This window comes from Engraulis encrasicolus, chromosome 7, assembly GCF_034702125.1.
Source record: "Engraulis encrasicolus isolate BLACKSEA-1 chromosome 7, IST_EnEncr_1.0, whole genome shotgun sequence".
Classification (NCBI taxonomy): domain Eukaryota; kingdom Metazoa; phylum Chordata; class Actinopteri; order Clupeiformes; family Engraulidae; genus Engraulis; species Engraulis encrasicolus.
Window position 1 is genome coordinate 24951878 of NC_085863.1, and position 14708 is coordinate 24966585.

The 14708-nt window shown below is 44.3% G+C and overlaps 1 protein-coding gene across 3 annotated transcripts in view; it reads left to right on the forward strand.

Annotated features, from left to right (window-relative positions):
- dbn1 (drebrin 1) overlaps positions 1-5220 on the forward strand; it is a 143606-nt gene extending 138386 nt beyond the window's left edge. For all 3 annotated transcript variants that reach the window (XM_063203125.1, XM_063203123.1, XM_063203124.1), the window contains 3 exons: positions 916-1358; positions 3663-3744; positions 4292-5220. In XM_063203125.1, coding sequence (XP_063059195.1) covers positions 916-1358; positions 3663-3744; positions 4292-4341 — 575 coding nt within the window. In that variant the 3' untranslated portion in view covers positions 4342-5220. The remainder of the gene's footprint in view (positions 1-915; positions 1359-3662; positions 3745-4291) is intronic.
- The last annotated feature ends 9488 nt before the right edge of the window (positions 5221-14708 follow it).

Genomic DNA, 14708 nt, shown 5'->3' on the forward strand with positions numbered 1-14708 from the left:
GTGAATAGTTTAGCGGTTGTTTTATCTGTGTGATACTAAACATGTGTTTATACCCCTGCACTGTACGTGTGTGTGTATCTATACCTGTATGCGTAAACACCTCAGTTCTATTCCTTATGTGCCTCAGCATGGGATGTGTGTGACCTTTTATATCTTGTCCTTACGTATACTGGCCACCAGGGGGTACAAAGGTTGCAGTCTTGTGAAGTTCAGTCTTCATTTAGTCCAAACAGAAAAAAATCTACTAGACTACTAAAGACTACATGAATGTTAAGCATTCCATGTTCCTGCGTGCATGCATGTGTATGTGCGTGCGTGTGTGTTCACTTATTTATCTGAGGCCTGTTTTAAAAAATATATATCTCAAAACTAGCTGCACGTCCGCTTACAGGGAATAGACACCTTCTTTAGTAAACTACCTAATTGGACCATTCAGTATGTGGCACAGATATGACCTTCACTTGACCTCCATCTGACCCTGAGCTGAAGCTAACTTAACCCTGACGTGACCTTAATCTGACCCTGAGGTCACAGATTCTGAACTGCCATCTGGCCCCAGCCCCGACTCTAACAGCTGTTTATGTGTGTGTGTGTGTGTGTGTGTGTGTGTGTGTGTGTGTGTGTGTGTGTGTGTGTGTGTGTGTGTGTGTGTGTGTGTGTGTGCGTGTGCGTGCACGCGTGTGTGCGTGCACGCGTGCGCTCATGTTCGTGTGTGTGTGTCTGTGTATGTATGTGTATCTGTCTGATCTATCTGTCGCGTGTGCTTGTGTATATCTGTACGTGTGTTGGCGTGTGTGTTTGTATGTGTGTGTGTGTATGTATGTCATGTGTGTGTGTGTGTGTGTGTGTGTGTGTGTGTGTGTGTGTGTGTGTATGTCTCTGTCCATGCATGTGCATGTCCTCTCCCCCCTGCAGGTGAACCGGACCCCAACTCCCCCTCCTACAACAACACCCAGATGGAGGACCAACCCTTCGGCTCCTCCACCACCACCACCACCACCGACCCCTTCGGAGACCCCTTCGGCGACACCTCCCGTGCCCCAGCAGTAGCCTCCCCCTCCTCCTCCTCCTCCTCTCCCTCCTACGGAGACGGCGGAGAGGAGGGGAGCGGAAGGAGGCCCATGCCCCTGCTCAGCTTCGACGAGGCGCCCGGCGACAACAAGGGAGACTGCAGCCTGGTGGACCTGGTGTCCGGGCTGGACTCGGACGCCGGCCCACAGCAGACCTCCAGCTACCAGCAGGCCCTTCAGCACGCCTCCCTGGCCGGGCTGCAGGACCTCGACCTGGGGGAGGGCGGCGAGCAGGACGGGGGCTCCCCCCTGACCATGACCAATGGGGACTCCCAGCAGCAGCGGCAGGTGAGCTCCCAAGGCAGACAGCGCTGTCTCAAATGGCACGCTTGTGTCAGTGCACTGATGTTTAATGCTGGGTGCTTGGATAGCCCTTGGGTAGCCATCAGGTAGCCCTCAGTAGCCCACAGTAGCCCTTGACAGCTATCGGGTAGCCCTTAGTAGCCCTCAGTAGCCCTTGGTATAGTAGCCCTCGGGTAGCCCTCAGGTAGCAATCGGGTAGCCCTCAGGTAGCCCTTGGCAGCAATAGGTTAGCCCTCGGGTAGCCCTTGGTAGCAATCGGGTAGCCCTCAGTAGCCCACAGTAGCTCTCGGGTAGCTCTCGGGTAGCTCCTAGTAGCCCCCAGTAGCCCTTTGTAGCCCTCGGATAGCCCCCAGTAGCCCTCTGCCCCAGAAAGGTTGGGGACCTCTGGAGTAGGTACGTACACACTTAAAGGAACCGTCCCCCAGGTTTCCATATTGAACTACGTTCTTCGCTGATCTGAGATGAGTTCTTGCATACCTCTCTTGTCTTTGTTTGTGCATGCAATCAGTCTGCAGTACTTAGTTAGTATTTAGGCACTATGTTAAGATAACAATGTACTGTCAAAATGCACCTTTGGTGTTATTACACCATTTATATTAAATAGTGCACATTTTTTCTACATAGAAGATTTGTACGTTTGACTTTTTGTAACTACACTTGGGTTGGATTGTGTAACTCACTGTAATTGGTATGCAAGCATATTCAAATAGGGAACATGTAGAAAAGCTTGTTCACTTTGAACTTCAGCTGTGTTTGGTACTCAATGCTAACAAATTAACAAAGTAAGGCAGCACTCCAGACTGATTGTTGGCATGCACAAAGACCAGAGAGGTACGCATGAACGTGTCTGAGAATAAAGAAGAGTGTAGGAAGAGTGTAGCAGCGGTTGTGAGTGCTCTCTCTCTCTCTCTCTCTCTCTCTCTCTCTCTCTCTCTCTCTCACACACACACTCTCACTCTCACTCTCACTCTCACTCTCACTCTCACTCTCTCTCACTCTCTTTCTCTCTCACACACACACATTCTGTCATTCAGTTTTTTTTCCCTCTGTCTGTTTGTTCCAAAAACTTTTGACTAGTCAGGGCTGCCTAATGAAAAGCCAGGAAGCCAGCAGTAGCTAATGGCTTTGACCCCAGCAGGAATGTTGTGTGGTGCTCTCCCTCTTTCTGCAGATGCTGCTCTCATTCCTCATCAGCTGCATTTATTTAAAATTCCACTAGGGGGCGATCAAAGGGTGAAACTATTAGCCCTGTAGGGAACAGCACCATTATTGGCAGTAATGTCAGTCCGACTTTGCCTGGTTCATACCAGACCATAATCACAAGTGAGATATACAGTATTTTGGTGTATCCAAGCTTCCATTTGTCGAGGAATACATTCTAGGCTTGGGACCCGAGAACTGGTTCTTGTTGAGAACCGGTTCCGTGCGTTTCAATTCAATGGAATCGCTTGGCAGTTTACCTAACGGTTCTCTTATCGATTCCTGTAAGAATAGACTAGGTCTACGTCTGCAACTTTCCCAGGTTATGCACACTTGGTAGATTACAGTAAGCACCACTAATGTAGTACAGTAAACAATAGCAGCCACTCGTTTGAAACGCTTAAGGTTTTGGCTGTGCCAATGATTCAAGTCAGTGGGCTGTACGACGCACCATCATCTTTCCATCCCTCCCTGCTCTTAGATTGGCTCCCTACCTCAATCGAAACGATTGTGCAAACAAAGCAGTGTGGGATTTCCCAGGCTTTTCCCAGGATTTCCCTGTCCAGTGTCCAAATGTCTTACATTACTTTTTGAAGTAAATGTGGACATGCCTTGTGTGTCTCTCTTGCTGAGAAAAATGTACGCATGGGGACAGTAAAGATTCTAACTCACTTGCTAACTTTCCGTCAGGATCAATAAAGTGTCTCTCTACGTATTCTACTCTATGCTGTTGGTTTTGACTAAAACAGGAAACAAAACAAAATGAGAAGAAATAGTTTGCGTAGGAATGGGCAGTGTGGCAATGGTGGCCAACGCCTGAAACCCCCTCTGCCAACAGTTAGTCGCGAGAGCTGAGATTTATAAACCCTGCAAGCCCAAGTGTCATATTAAAGTGTGTTTGTGTGTGTGTGTGTGTGTGTGTGTGTGTGTGTGTGTGTGTGTGTGTGTGTGTGTGTGTGTGTGTGTGTGTGTGTGTGTGCGTGCGTGCGCGTGCGTGCGCGTGCGTGCGTGTTTGTTTGTGTGTATGTGCGCACGTTTGTGTGTGTGTGTGTGTGTGTGTGTGTGTGTGTGTGTGTTTGTCTCCCCCAGGGTAATGATGGCTACTTCTCTCATGAGAGCGGACACCATGAGGACAACCTCCCCAAGATGCCCATGTACTCCACACCCCCTGGTAAGGACGCACACACACACACACACACACACACACACACACACACACACACACACACACACACACACACACACACACACACACACACACACACACACACTACAAGATGCCCATGCACTCAACAGCCCCTGGTGAGGACACACACACACACACACACACACACACACACACACACACACACACACCATAAGGACACCCTCTCCAAGATCCCGCATACACCCCCTAGTGAGGGTGCACACACACACACACACACAGGCGTGCATGATGTGACCTGGTACGATGTTCTGGAAGAATGTGTGTGTGTGTGTGTGTGTGTGTGTGTGTGTGTGTGTGTGTGTGTGTGTGTGTGAGAGAGAGAGAGAGAGAGAGAGAGAGAGAGAGAGAGAGAGAGAGAGAGAGAGAGAGAGAGAGAGAGAGAGAGAGAGTGAGAGAGAGTGAGAGACAGAGAGAAAGAGAGAGATAGAGCGCGACAGAGATAGAGATAAAGACAGACAGAAGTAAAAGGAAAGAGGGTAAAGGTGTGCTCTCTCTGTCTGTGTTGTTGCAGCGATTGACGTGACCTGCTGGGATGCTGATGGAGGGATGGATGATGATTAAAGGAGGAGAGTTGGAGGTGTCGCCGTGGTTACCGTACCTCTTCGCCATGACGACGTCTCCATGGCAGTCCAAACAACAACAACAACAACAAGCATCTTGCATCAAAACAATAAGAGTAACATTTTCAAAAACAACAACAACAAAAAAACGGAATTATATTATTTTAGAGGGAAACAAAATACTTAATTATCCACCTGTGAATGATTTGGGGTATTGTTAAAGATGCCAGTGAGGTGATGAGCTCTTGGTGTGTGTGCGCATGTGTGTACGTGTGTGTGTGCGCATGTGTGTGCGTGTGTGTGTGCGAGTATGTACGTGCGCGTGTGTGTTTCTATGTATATGTGTATGGGTCAGAGAGAGACAACACATAATGTGTGTATGCGTATGTGTGTGCGTATGTGTTCTAATTTATTTCATTTTTCTCTTTTGCTATGCAGAGTAGCGCCCCGTGCTAATGTATCGTAGCACTAACTTGTGTTGTATGAAGAAAAAAAACCCATTAGACTCCGTGTTACAATCCAGAGTGCAGCACAGTAGCAAACAGATACTCTCTCTCTGTGTCTTTTATTTCTCTCTCCGTTTCCCCATCTCTCCCTTTCCCCTTTTCCATCAATCCCTCCATCACCACCTTCCCTTCCCTTCATTACTCGGTCTTAATGTATCTCTCTCTCTCTCTCTCTCTCTCTCTCTCTCTCTCTCTCTCTCTCTCTCTCTCTCTCTCTCTCTCTCTCTCTCTCTCTCTCTCTCTCTCTGTCTCTCTCTCTCGTGTTAGACATGCGACGCCTCTTGTGTCAGACATGCGAAGTCTCTTCTGTCAGACATGGACCCCCTGTACTGGTCTCTCTGTGGATCAGTTGAAGATCTCTCTGCATGGCTGTCATGTGTACAGTACAGTACAGGGCAGTACAGTACAGGGCAGGGCAGGGTTAGGGCAGGCACGGGTGCTACAGTATTATGGGCACCATGAAGGAGGAGTAATGCTGGACGAGGTCGTGGTAGTGTTTGGCAGCCTCGCTAGTGATTTTTTATTGTGATTATTATTTTTTATTTTTGTTATTGTTGTTTGGGTTTTTATTTCCTTGTTGGTTTTGTTGAGGACAGTGCATATCAGAAAAGACAGTGCTGTCCGTCTCTATACAATTGTTCATAGTAGGTCATCCCAGTTAGTTTTGATGAAAAAAACAATATTATAATATAAAAAAAATAATATTAAAAATGCTCTGTATTTGTGTTTTGTGCCAATTTGCAATACGTTGTGACGTGAGAAAAGGTGAAATTATGTGGCTGGCCCGAGTACAGTAGTAGTACAGTACAGTACTGTCACAAGTGGACCCAGTAGAGCGAAAAGCTGCAGCTGGCCATCAGAACTTTTACAGTAACTACCTAGCAACCGGACCTACTGGTACCAGACCTGGCCCACATTTGGAACTGAACTTGGCCCAGCTGTGGCTCCCTTTTGCTAGATGGCCCAGAGCTGAATGAACCCAGTTTCAGGTGGTTTAAGCCAATACCATCTTAACTAATCTGGTCCTTGTAAGGTCCAGTCATTTTTTTTGTCTTTTTTGCCAAAGTCATCATCACCCAAGACCAAAAGACAATAGACTTTAGTCTGCAAAGCAGTACAGGGGTGGATGTTTGACCATCATTATTGGGGATATTTCGATATTTAATTTTATATATTTTAACGTTACTTTAGGACTTCACTTGGGCTGCGATGTCTTAATATGATCTAAATGAACTCATAGTACTCGAGTCTTAAATAACAGCAATGAGCTGCTGTATGAAAGCCTCAGCGTTACTGTGAGTGAAGACTTTCCTTCGACTTAGTCTTCGACTCTTTCTGAAACTTGGATTCATCCACTTCTGGGCCTGATCTGTCCTGATGACGTCCGGGTCATCTGTGGTTCAGCACCAGGCACCCCTCTGGGAGTCGTTAGGTAGAGAGAGTAGCAAGGCTGTGTAAACTAATTTAGGCAATAACTAATGTTTTTAGAGCACCCATTCTGAATGGATGTTTCAAGTCTGAGGATGAATTGTGTGTGTATGTGTGCGTGTGTGTGTGTGTGCGTGTGTGTGTGTGTGTGTGTGTGTGTGTGTGTGTGTGCGTGCGTGTGTGCGTGCGTGCGTGCGTGCGTGCATGTCTGTGTGTGTGTGTGTGTGTGTGTGTGTGTGCGTGTGTGTGTGTGTGTGTGTGTGTGTGGTGATTTTTTCAGTTTTTGTGACATACCTGTAAAAAAACTCCATTCGAAGCGTTGTCAGAAAGGCAGCAGCATCTGGAAGTGCTGACATCATGATGTACTTCTCCAGTCAGTGTCCTCTTCACTTGATCGATGGCCCCCAAATGTCAGGTCATGGCAGTTGCTGTGCGCAGCAGCCCATTGGTCCATAGTCACACAAAGGCAGCCAGTAGGAACTCAAACAGACAGAGCAGCCAACCCGCTGTTGCTTTTTAGCTGGAACTGGCTGGTATTCAGGAGGAAGATAAACGAGTGTGGCACCTCCAACTAGGTCAGGAAGAAATACTGAAGGTGTGTAGACTACGATGGTGGTGTGCAACGATGACAAAACCAAATGTCAACGTTTACCAAAAAAAGCATTTTGTTACCAGTGGCTTTAGAAAAATGCCCACCCAGCAACAACAAGCTGCACAACTGGACTTGTTTGTTGTCTGTTACCAGTGTGACTGGGATCTGACCTGTGACACTTTCAGTCAGCTTAAGATAGGATTTCTTCCCAAGTTAAGTTAGGAAATCTCCTTCTGTAATACCAAAATTCCTAAATCCCTTCCTATCTCAAGATAAGATAGGATTTCAGACTTAGGAAGTTTCTGTTACGTGGTCAGCAGGCCTATAATAGTCATGCCATAATAATGCAGAAATACAGTGACATCAGAGCAAAGCAGTAGTGATGGCATTAAAACAGGAAAAGAACAGATTTCCAATTGGCAAGCATATTCAGAGAGACTTGTAATAATTAGTCATAATCATACTTGGAGTGGTAGAGCAACAGTCTTTTTTTCTGCTTTAAAATAATGTTTCCAAAATAATTTCACTGGTTCTGACAGGCGGAAAGGCATTTCCAGATTAGTTTGCCACCCTCCATGCACTGTAACCATCATACTAACTTTATCTGTTTGAAGGGGTGGCGTGTCTTTAGTACTTAGCATTGGCTGGTTCTGCTTCAGACCTGTAGGGCTATCCTGAGTTAAACAGTACTGTACTGTATTTCTTAAAAGTGAGAGCAGCCGTCATCTTGAAAAGTTAAGATGTCCCTGAAGGGGAAAAAAGAGCATCACAAATAGCATCCCTCAGCACACCAGACAACTCACACAAGTCATTCCTGCTAGTGTTCCCTCGTAGTAATCTTGACTCAGCTACTATGATTAGGCCTGGAGCCAGGAGGAAAAGACAGCTATAACTGTTATTTAGCTCTCATGTTGCAGACAATAAAGTTGACGGTGCAGGGAGACGAGGGGCGAGGAGATTGACTGGGTATAGTTATAACAGGATCTCTGAGCCGTGGCTGCTCGTGACATGTAATGAGTTAGCGTGACATCACGCCTCCCCAGTGGGACATTTCACTGGAGCCAATATCGGGAGATTGCCATGACAATGTCATAATCAGTAGCAGCATTCTAGAATGCGCTTGAGGATTGGTTGGAGTTCCAGTCAGAAAGATTTCTGAAAAGAAAAGAACTGTTTCATAGCCTAAATAATAATACACACACCCTGTGAAACGCTGTAGTAGTCATTGAAAATACTTTACTACCATACGACACTGCTGCTACAACGTTACACAGTGTCTTTAGGAATATGTTACAACGTGGTCATTGCCATATTCTTGGTAACGGCAAACTTACAACAGGGGCCATGTCTTAATGCTTAACACTTTTTTTTAGTGGGGGTCAATCTCTGACCAGTCCAGACCTCAGTGAGTGAGTGAGGAGAGTGATTTGGGTTGACCACTTAGAAATGTTCAGGGGAAGTCAAACGACTCAGTGTCTCAGTATGTAGGCTATGCCGTTAAGAAATCAGTACTGTTCATTAGGAACTGAAATAAACTAGTCACTTCACTCATTTTGTTCATTGCCAAATCACTGCCAATCATGAACTATCAGAGATTCAGTCAGATATACTTACTTATATATCTAGAATGCCGTAACATTTACATATGATATCTTGTTTGTGTTGAAGTCTTATTGTACGTATGCACTATACTTAGCCCATCTTTAGCCTCAACGCTTCATTGTTATGAACTTGTCTTGTCCCTTAGAGACCAAATAACAGTTACATTTCTGACATTATAGTCACGTTTTTATTACCATGGTGCGTTTTCCTTTTTTTAAATTCTGAAGCAAATACTCTATTAAGGCTTAGACTGTCCTCTGTCTTCCTTGCTTGCATTCGATTATTTTGTTTTTCATTTTTTTTTGTATGTGTGTGTGCGTGTGTATGTGTTTAACTGCGCTTTGAGTGATTCAAGTGAACCCTGTTCAATGTCATTTGCATTTTTAAAAACACCTGACTGGAGAATAACTGTACACGCAGAAGCAATAAAACCACAAACAATGTTGCATTGTTCTGTACATATAGCTGGGATTGACACACACGGCACTCTTGATTACGCCCTACTAAAACAGAGTGACTTCCCAGAACATTCTTCACCAAGAGATGGAGAGTGCCCCCTCCTCCCCACTCCCCCTTTCCCCATAAGGAAGGAGCAAAATGGAAGCATCTTTAACAATAACCACAGATGCCCTCTCCCCAAAATAAAGTGTAACCTCACCCCAACTCTGACCCCACCCAACAACCCCATCTGCCCCCTTTTAGTATCTATTATCATCCCCATGCCCCCCCCCTCCTCCACACTACAGGTAGAAGATTACTATGACAACACTTCTGCGACTACTGCTACAACTATACTTGTATTATACCACAGCAACTAATGAATAATAGTACTCTCCTCTTCTTCCTCCTCCTCTCTCTATCTCTCTCTCCCTCCCAGATGCAAGGCTAGGCAACCTTTTTGTTTTGATTTTATTTTTATTTTTGGGAAAATATATATAAATATATAATTTTCTAAATTATACTCTTTCCCTGTTTTCGGTCTGCTTCTCACACACTGTTTTTGAAACAAGCACAAGATTTTGGTGACATGCTATGTGCTTATGTATGTTAATAAAAGACTTTGAAAAACTCCAATTCATTTTTGCAGCTCTTTTCTGATGTGCGAGATGGTAGAACAATAGAATACACAACGCTTAAGTTTCTCCCAAATGACAGTCTTCTTAATATTTAGTCAATTAAGTTTGACATCTTCATCCAAAGTTATTCAAATGATTCTGTGTTGACAAGTAGGGCCTGCTATCTTCTCTTTATCCTCAGTGCCTTAATCCATTTGAGTGTGAAATCACAGTGAACTACCGGAGATTGGAATGAATGAATCCGGAGTGCTCTCCACAATTTTTGGGGGGAGATAGTGCCGAATTCCAGTGAGTATCTTATTTCATGGATACGTATGTCAAGATGACCCAAGGTCAACACATTGAGAAAAAAGGAAACAAATAGCAGCAGTGACGTTATATGCATCTTGAGTCATTTCATTGGTGCCTCACACACACACACACACACACACACACACACACACACACACACACACACACACACACACACACACACACACACACACACACACACACACACACACACACACACACTCAGACTTGTACTGTACATGCATCCACCCACACACGAATGCAATATAACCGCACAAATGCGCCCACACACACACTCACATCTACGTCAATTGCATGCAACATGGCAGTCCAACTAAACGCAGAGCAGACATTCAAGTAAACATTACACAGCATTGACTGGTAGAAGAGAGGAGAACGATTACCATGGCCTTATTTATCACCACAAGAGTTTACGCTCAGGGCAACACTTTGGTGTATGACACTCATGATGTCTAATGCCTCTTTTCCACTGCAGAGTTTTCTGATAGTCCTACAGCTTGTCAAAACGCGACTCGGACGCCACTTTTTGCTTTATGATTGAGCTGTGTCGTGCCTACTCGAAAAGCAAAATTTGGCGGCCGAGTCGCGCCGTGTCAAGCTGTAGGCCTACCAGAAAGCGTCAGTGGAAAAGAGGCATAACTGAGTAAAACTTTGTTTTTTTCTTATAGTTCTTCAGACATGTAAAAGTGTTATCTTTTACCTGACATGTTTCCGACAGTAGGGCTTCCGCCTTCATCAGAGGGTCACATGGATGTTGATGTGTGACATGCTTAAAGATCAGCCAGGGCGTAGCAGCAAATTGTGGGCCCTATGTACAATCAGCTCCAACGGACCCCCTATACTGTATATATGGGGCCTTGGTAACTCACAGTTTACCCCCCTGTTTGACAGCCCCTGTGGTCCGGGTGTGAAAGAGCATATACAGTACTGTGTGTATGTTTTTGCCCCCCTAATGATTTTTTAAAAAACTTTTTTGCACACTTATGTAACATTTTCAGATCACCAAACGACATGGATGACCCACGCAAACATAAAATGCAGTTTTTTGTGATTATTTCATTTGTTAAGACAATAATGCCATACAACCTGCATGAGCCTGTGTGTTGGGCCCACAACAACATCAGCTGATTTTAAAGCACGTCGTGCATCAACATCCATGTGTACCTTTCAAAACCACCCAACAACACATTTTCTTTGTGTATTATCTCTAAAAAAATGTCTTGTCTGTGTTGAAAGCTGCTTATGAATAAAATGCATCAAGGTTCACAGAAGGCTTAGTGCAGATGTCTCTATTTAGACATAGAAAACGTCTTGAATGAAGGTGTCAAACAAGAAGCCTGTGGCATGATTACAAGTGCGTCACTGTCCTCGATCTTGCAGGCTGCAGGCTCTGACATCTTACATTAATGATGTGATAATTATCATTTTTACATTAATGATGCCGATGATCATTTCACAGACTCCAGATGGTCGATCTTGCAATTTCTGCCTCTCGCTCTCCACTAAGCCACAAACATGAGGCATCTAAAAAAGACGCAGTCTAGATAAGCTGGCTAAGCGTCACCTGTGTCCCTTCAACCCAGTAGAAAGTGACGTGTGTTGAATGCTATAGGGCTTGTGTGTACTAGTTAGGACAAACCTGTGGGTGTCAGCGACGAGCAGGAGTGACACACTACTGTGACAACAGCTGTGTGCTGCTATGGCAATAGAATGCCACGGAATGGAATGGATGGATGGATGGATGGATGGACAGCCCTACCCCCACAATCCCCACACGCCCACCCCTTTTGCTCTCTCATTTTATGTAAACAGACACGGAGAGGTCTTCTCCTGGCCTGTCTCCTAGCAACACATATACTGGCAGTACAAGGCAAAAAAAAAAGTGTGCGAGCGAGCGAGCGAGAGATGGATGGTGAAGAGAAAGAGATGAGTCTGTTTGCACCTCTGTCTCTCTCCTTTCTTCAGAGATGGATACTGAAATGGAAAAGCCAGGCAAAGGCAGGATTTAAGAAAAAAAAGAAGTGCGAAAATAGAAGTGACTGAACACATGGCTCACATTTTCGAAGCAAGACTACATACACTCTTCATATGGTACTTTGACAAGGAGTTTGAAGAGCTGTACAAAAACAAAACAGTCGTGTGTCTAACCAATGGAAACCTTGATTGACCAAATGAACCTTGATTACACACACACACACATACATACACACACACACACACACACACACACACACACACACACACACACACACACACACACACATACATACACACACACACACACAAACAGCGAAAGTCTGTGTTGAGAGTTTTTAATTCTGTTTATCATAAACAACACCCTCTCATCACACATTCATCTGCTGTGATCATCTTTTTAAACAAATCTTACAACCTTCGCAAATTGACTAGAATTTGATGTAGTAGTAGCACATGGTAAAATGATCACCTTTACCATAACTGATTGTCACAAATCCAGTTGATTCCGTTACAAAAATATCATTCTTTTTGTGGGGTAGCGTTAAGGTGCTCCAGATTATCTTAAGATGTCTGAAAAAATAGGTCTCATTTCAATTGAACACATTAACCTATAGTAGCCCAATTCACAAAAATACACACTATGTTTAAAATATATCCTTGCCACCGCTGAAAAATGCTCTGGCTGCAATGACAACATCATTTGTCATGAATTGACACTTCGTCTACTACAAACTAGAAGGGTATTTACATACAAATTAAGCATTTCCTTAACACTTCTTCAGCTGAGGCTGGCCACCAGGAGGCTAAAATTGAAAGGGATTTGCTTAAAGGCTTTCTTTTCACTCAATGATAAGACATGCAGACACAACAGTAAACATATAGGGTCTTATAAGAACACATACTGTAGCACACCTGCCACTCCTAAACATACCCATATTAAAAAAAACAAAACGTCAATAATGTTTAAAAAAAATAATGTAAAACACATCAATAATGTAATCATTACAGTCTCCAAGATATGATCCCGCATTAAAAAAACAAAACAAGTTAAGACATTTGCAGCCCTACCGTGGCGCAAATGGTAGGGCACTCGTTTGCTATGCGGCCGACCCGGGTTCGATTCCCGGCCTGGGTCATTTGCCGACCCTTCCCCGTCTCTCTCCGCACTCACTTCCTGTCTTAAGCTTCACTGTCCTGGCAAATAAAGGCAAAAAAAGCCTTTCTTAAGATGTCTGAAAAAAATTGAAAAGAAGACTAGGGGTTTGCTGCAGGGGTTTGCTGTGGATTAAACACGTGTTTCTTAGTGAATACTGTATGCTATGAGGACCCGCATAGGAAGGGACTCATGGAATGGATGCAGCCTCCCCCAGCACAGTTGTCTCAGTTGTCAGTTGTCTTTAAAAAAGAAAAGGCTCCCATGTTTTTTTGGGGAAGGAAAGCTATTTGTCCATCATATACAATATACTGTATATAGAATATATACATAGTATATAGGCCTATTATATATTGTATATGTATACCATATAATGTAACAGCCGCTGTTTCACATGCCAATTGATGGAGGTACTATACACATGGGGGTTAACAGCCCACGGCCCTTAAATACGTCTGAGGCTTTTATCATGGATACGCACCACAACCCACCCACACACACACGCTCTCATTCTCACACACACACACACGGTGCGGTAGTGTACGGCAGTGCAGTGAGTAGTGGAGGTGCTTTCAGCAGGGTCACTGCAATGTCCCCCATTCAGCTCTGCTTGCCTTATATGGCACATAATGGTCTGGTTGCCTTATATGGCACATAATGGTCTAATGACAAAAGGCTCTCATATTCCCAGAGTCCTTCCTGTGCTCTCTGGCTCAACACAGTATGAGCATACCACTACGGAAACCAGCGTAAAGAAAAGGCATCCCTTCGCCCTATGTGTTCTTATGAGTATGTTTTGTTTTGCTCAGATAGATGTTTGGGAACCTGTATTACAAAGGAGGCTAAATATAGAATATCAATGTAATATTTCTGTTGATCCCAATCCTTTTGTCCAAAAATAATATAGTCTCGTAAAAAAAACACAGAGAATTGTCGAACATAATAAGACCTTTGTTGTCCAATGATTAGATTGAATGTAGCTTATGTTTAGCTTATTGAAGTGATTTGTGATGTAATACCTTACAAATTACAAATTATGATAGATCAATCTTGCTGATCCAATAGCATGTAATCGACATTATATATTGAAGTCATATTTAGAGTTGAATGCGGTGTAACTGGTGTTACGATGTGATAAAACTCCAACCGCCATCGAGCAGTAAACCGTGTTAAATGTCACAAAACAACGTTGTTTTTCTCAACGTCATCTGGTCTGTTCTGTATTATCCTGCTTTTTTAAACCTCAGTGTTGCTTTTCTCTACAGCTGCGAAATATGCAAAGCTGAGACAGTAAGTGTTTTGCAAGGCCGCATGAATCTGTGATTTTATGCTAATGCTGTATTTGCTAATTGCCTTTTTTGCTGTGTGTGTGTGTGTGTGTGTGTGTGTGTGTGTGTGTGTGTGTGTGTGTGTGTGTGTGTGTGTGTGTGTGTGTGTGTGTATCTGTGTGTGTGTATCTGTGTCTGTGTCTGTGTCCGTGTCTGTGTGGTAAGGAGGATGTTCAAAATGACAGAAGGGACCAGGGAGAATTCAGTCTGAACAGATCTGAACGCCACATACAGTGCAAGCAGGCCTGGACAGGTCATCTGGTATACAGGGCATTTCCCAGAATGGCCCACATGGCCACATGGCCACATGGCCCACAAACAATGAAGGCGCTTTCAGGCCGACAGAGAACCGCGCTGGTTCCATTACCGCACTTAATCTCTAACTGGCTAGCAT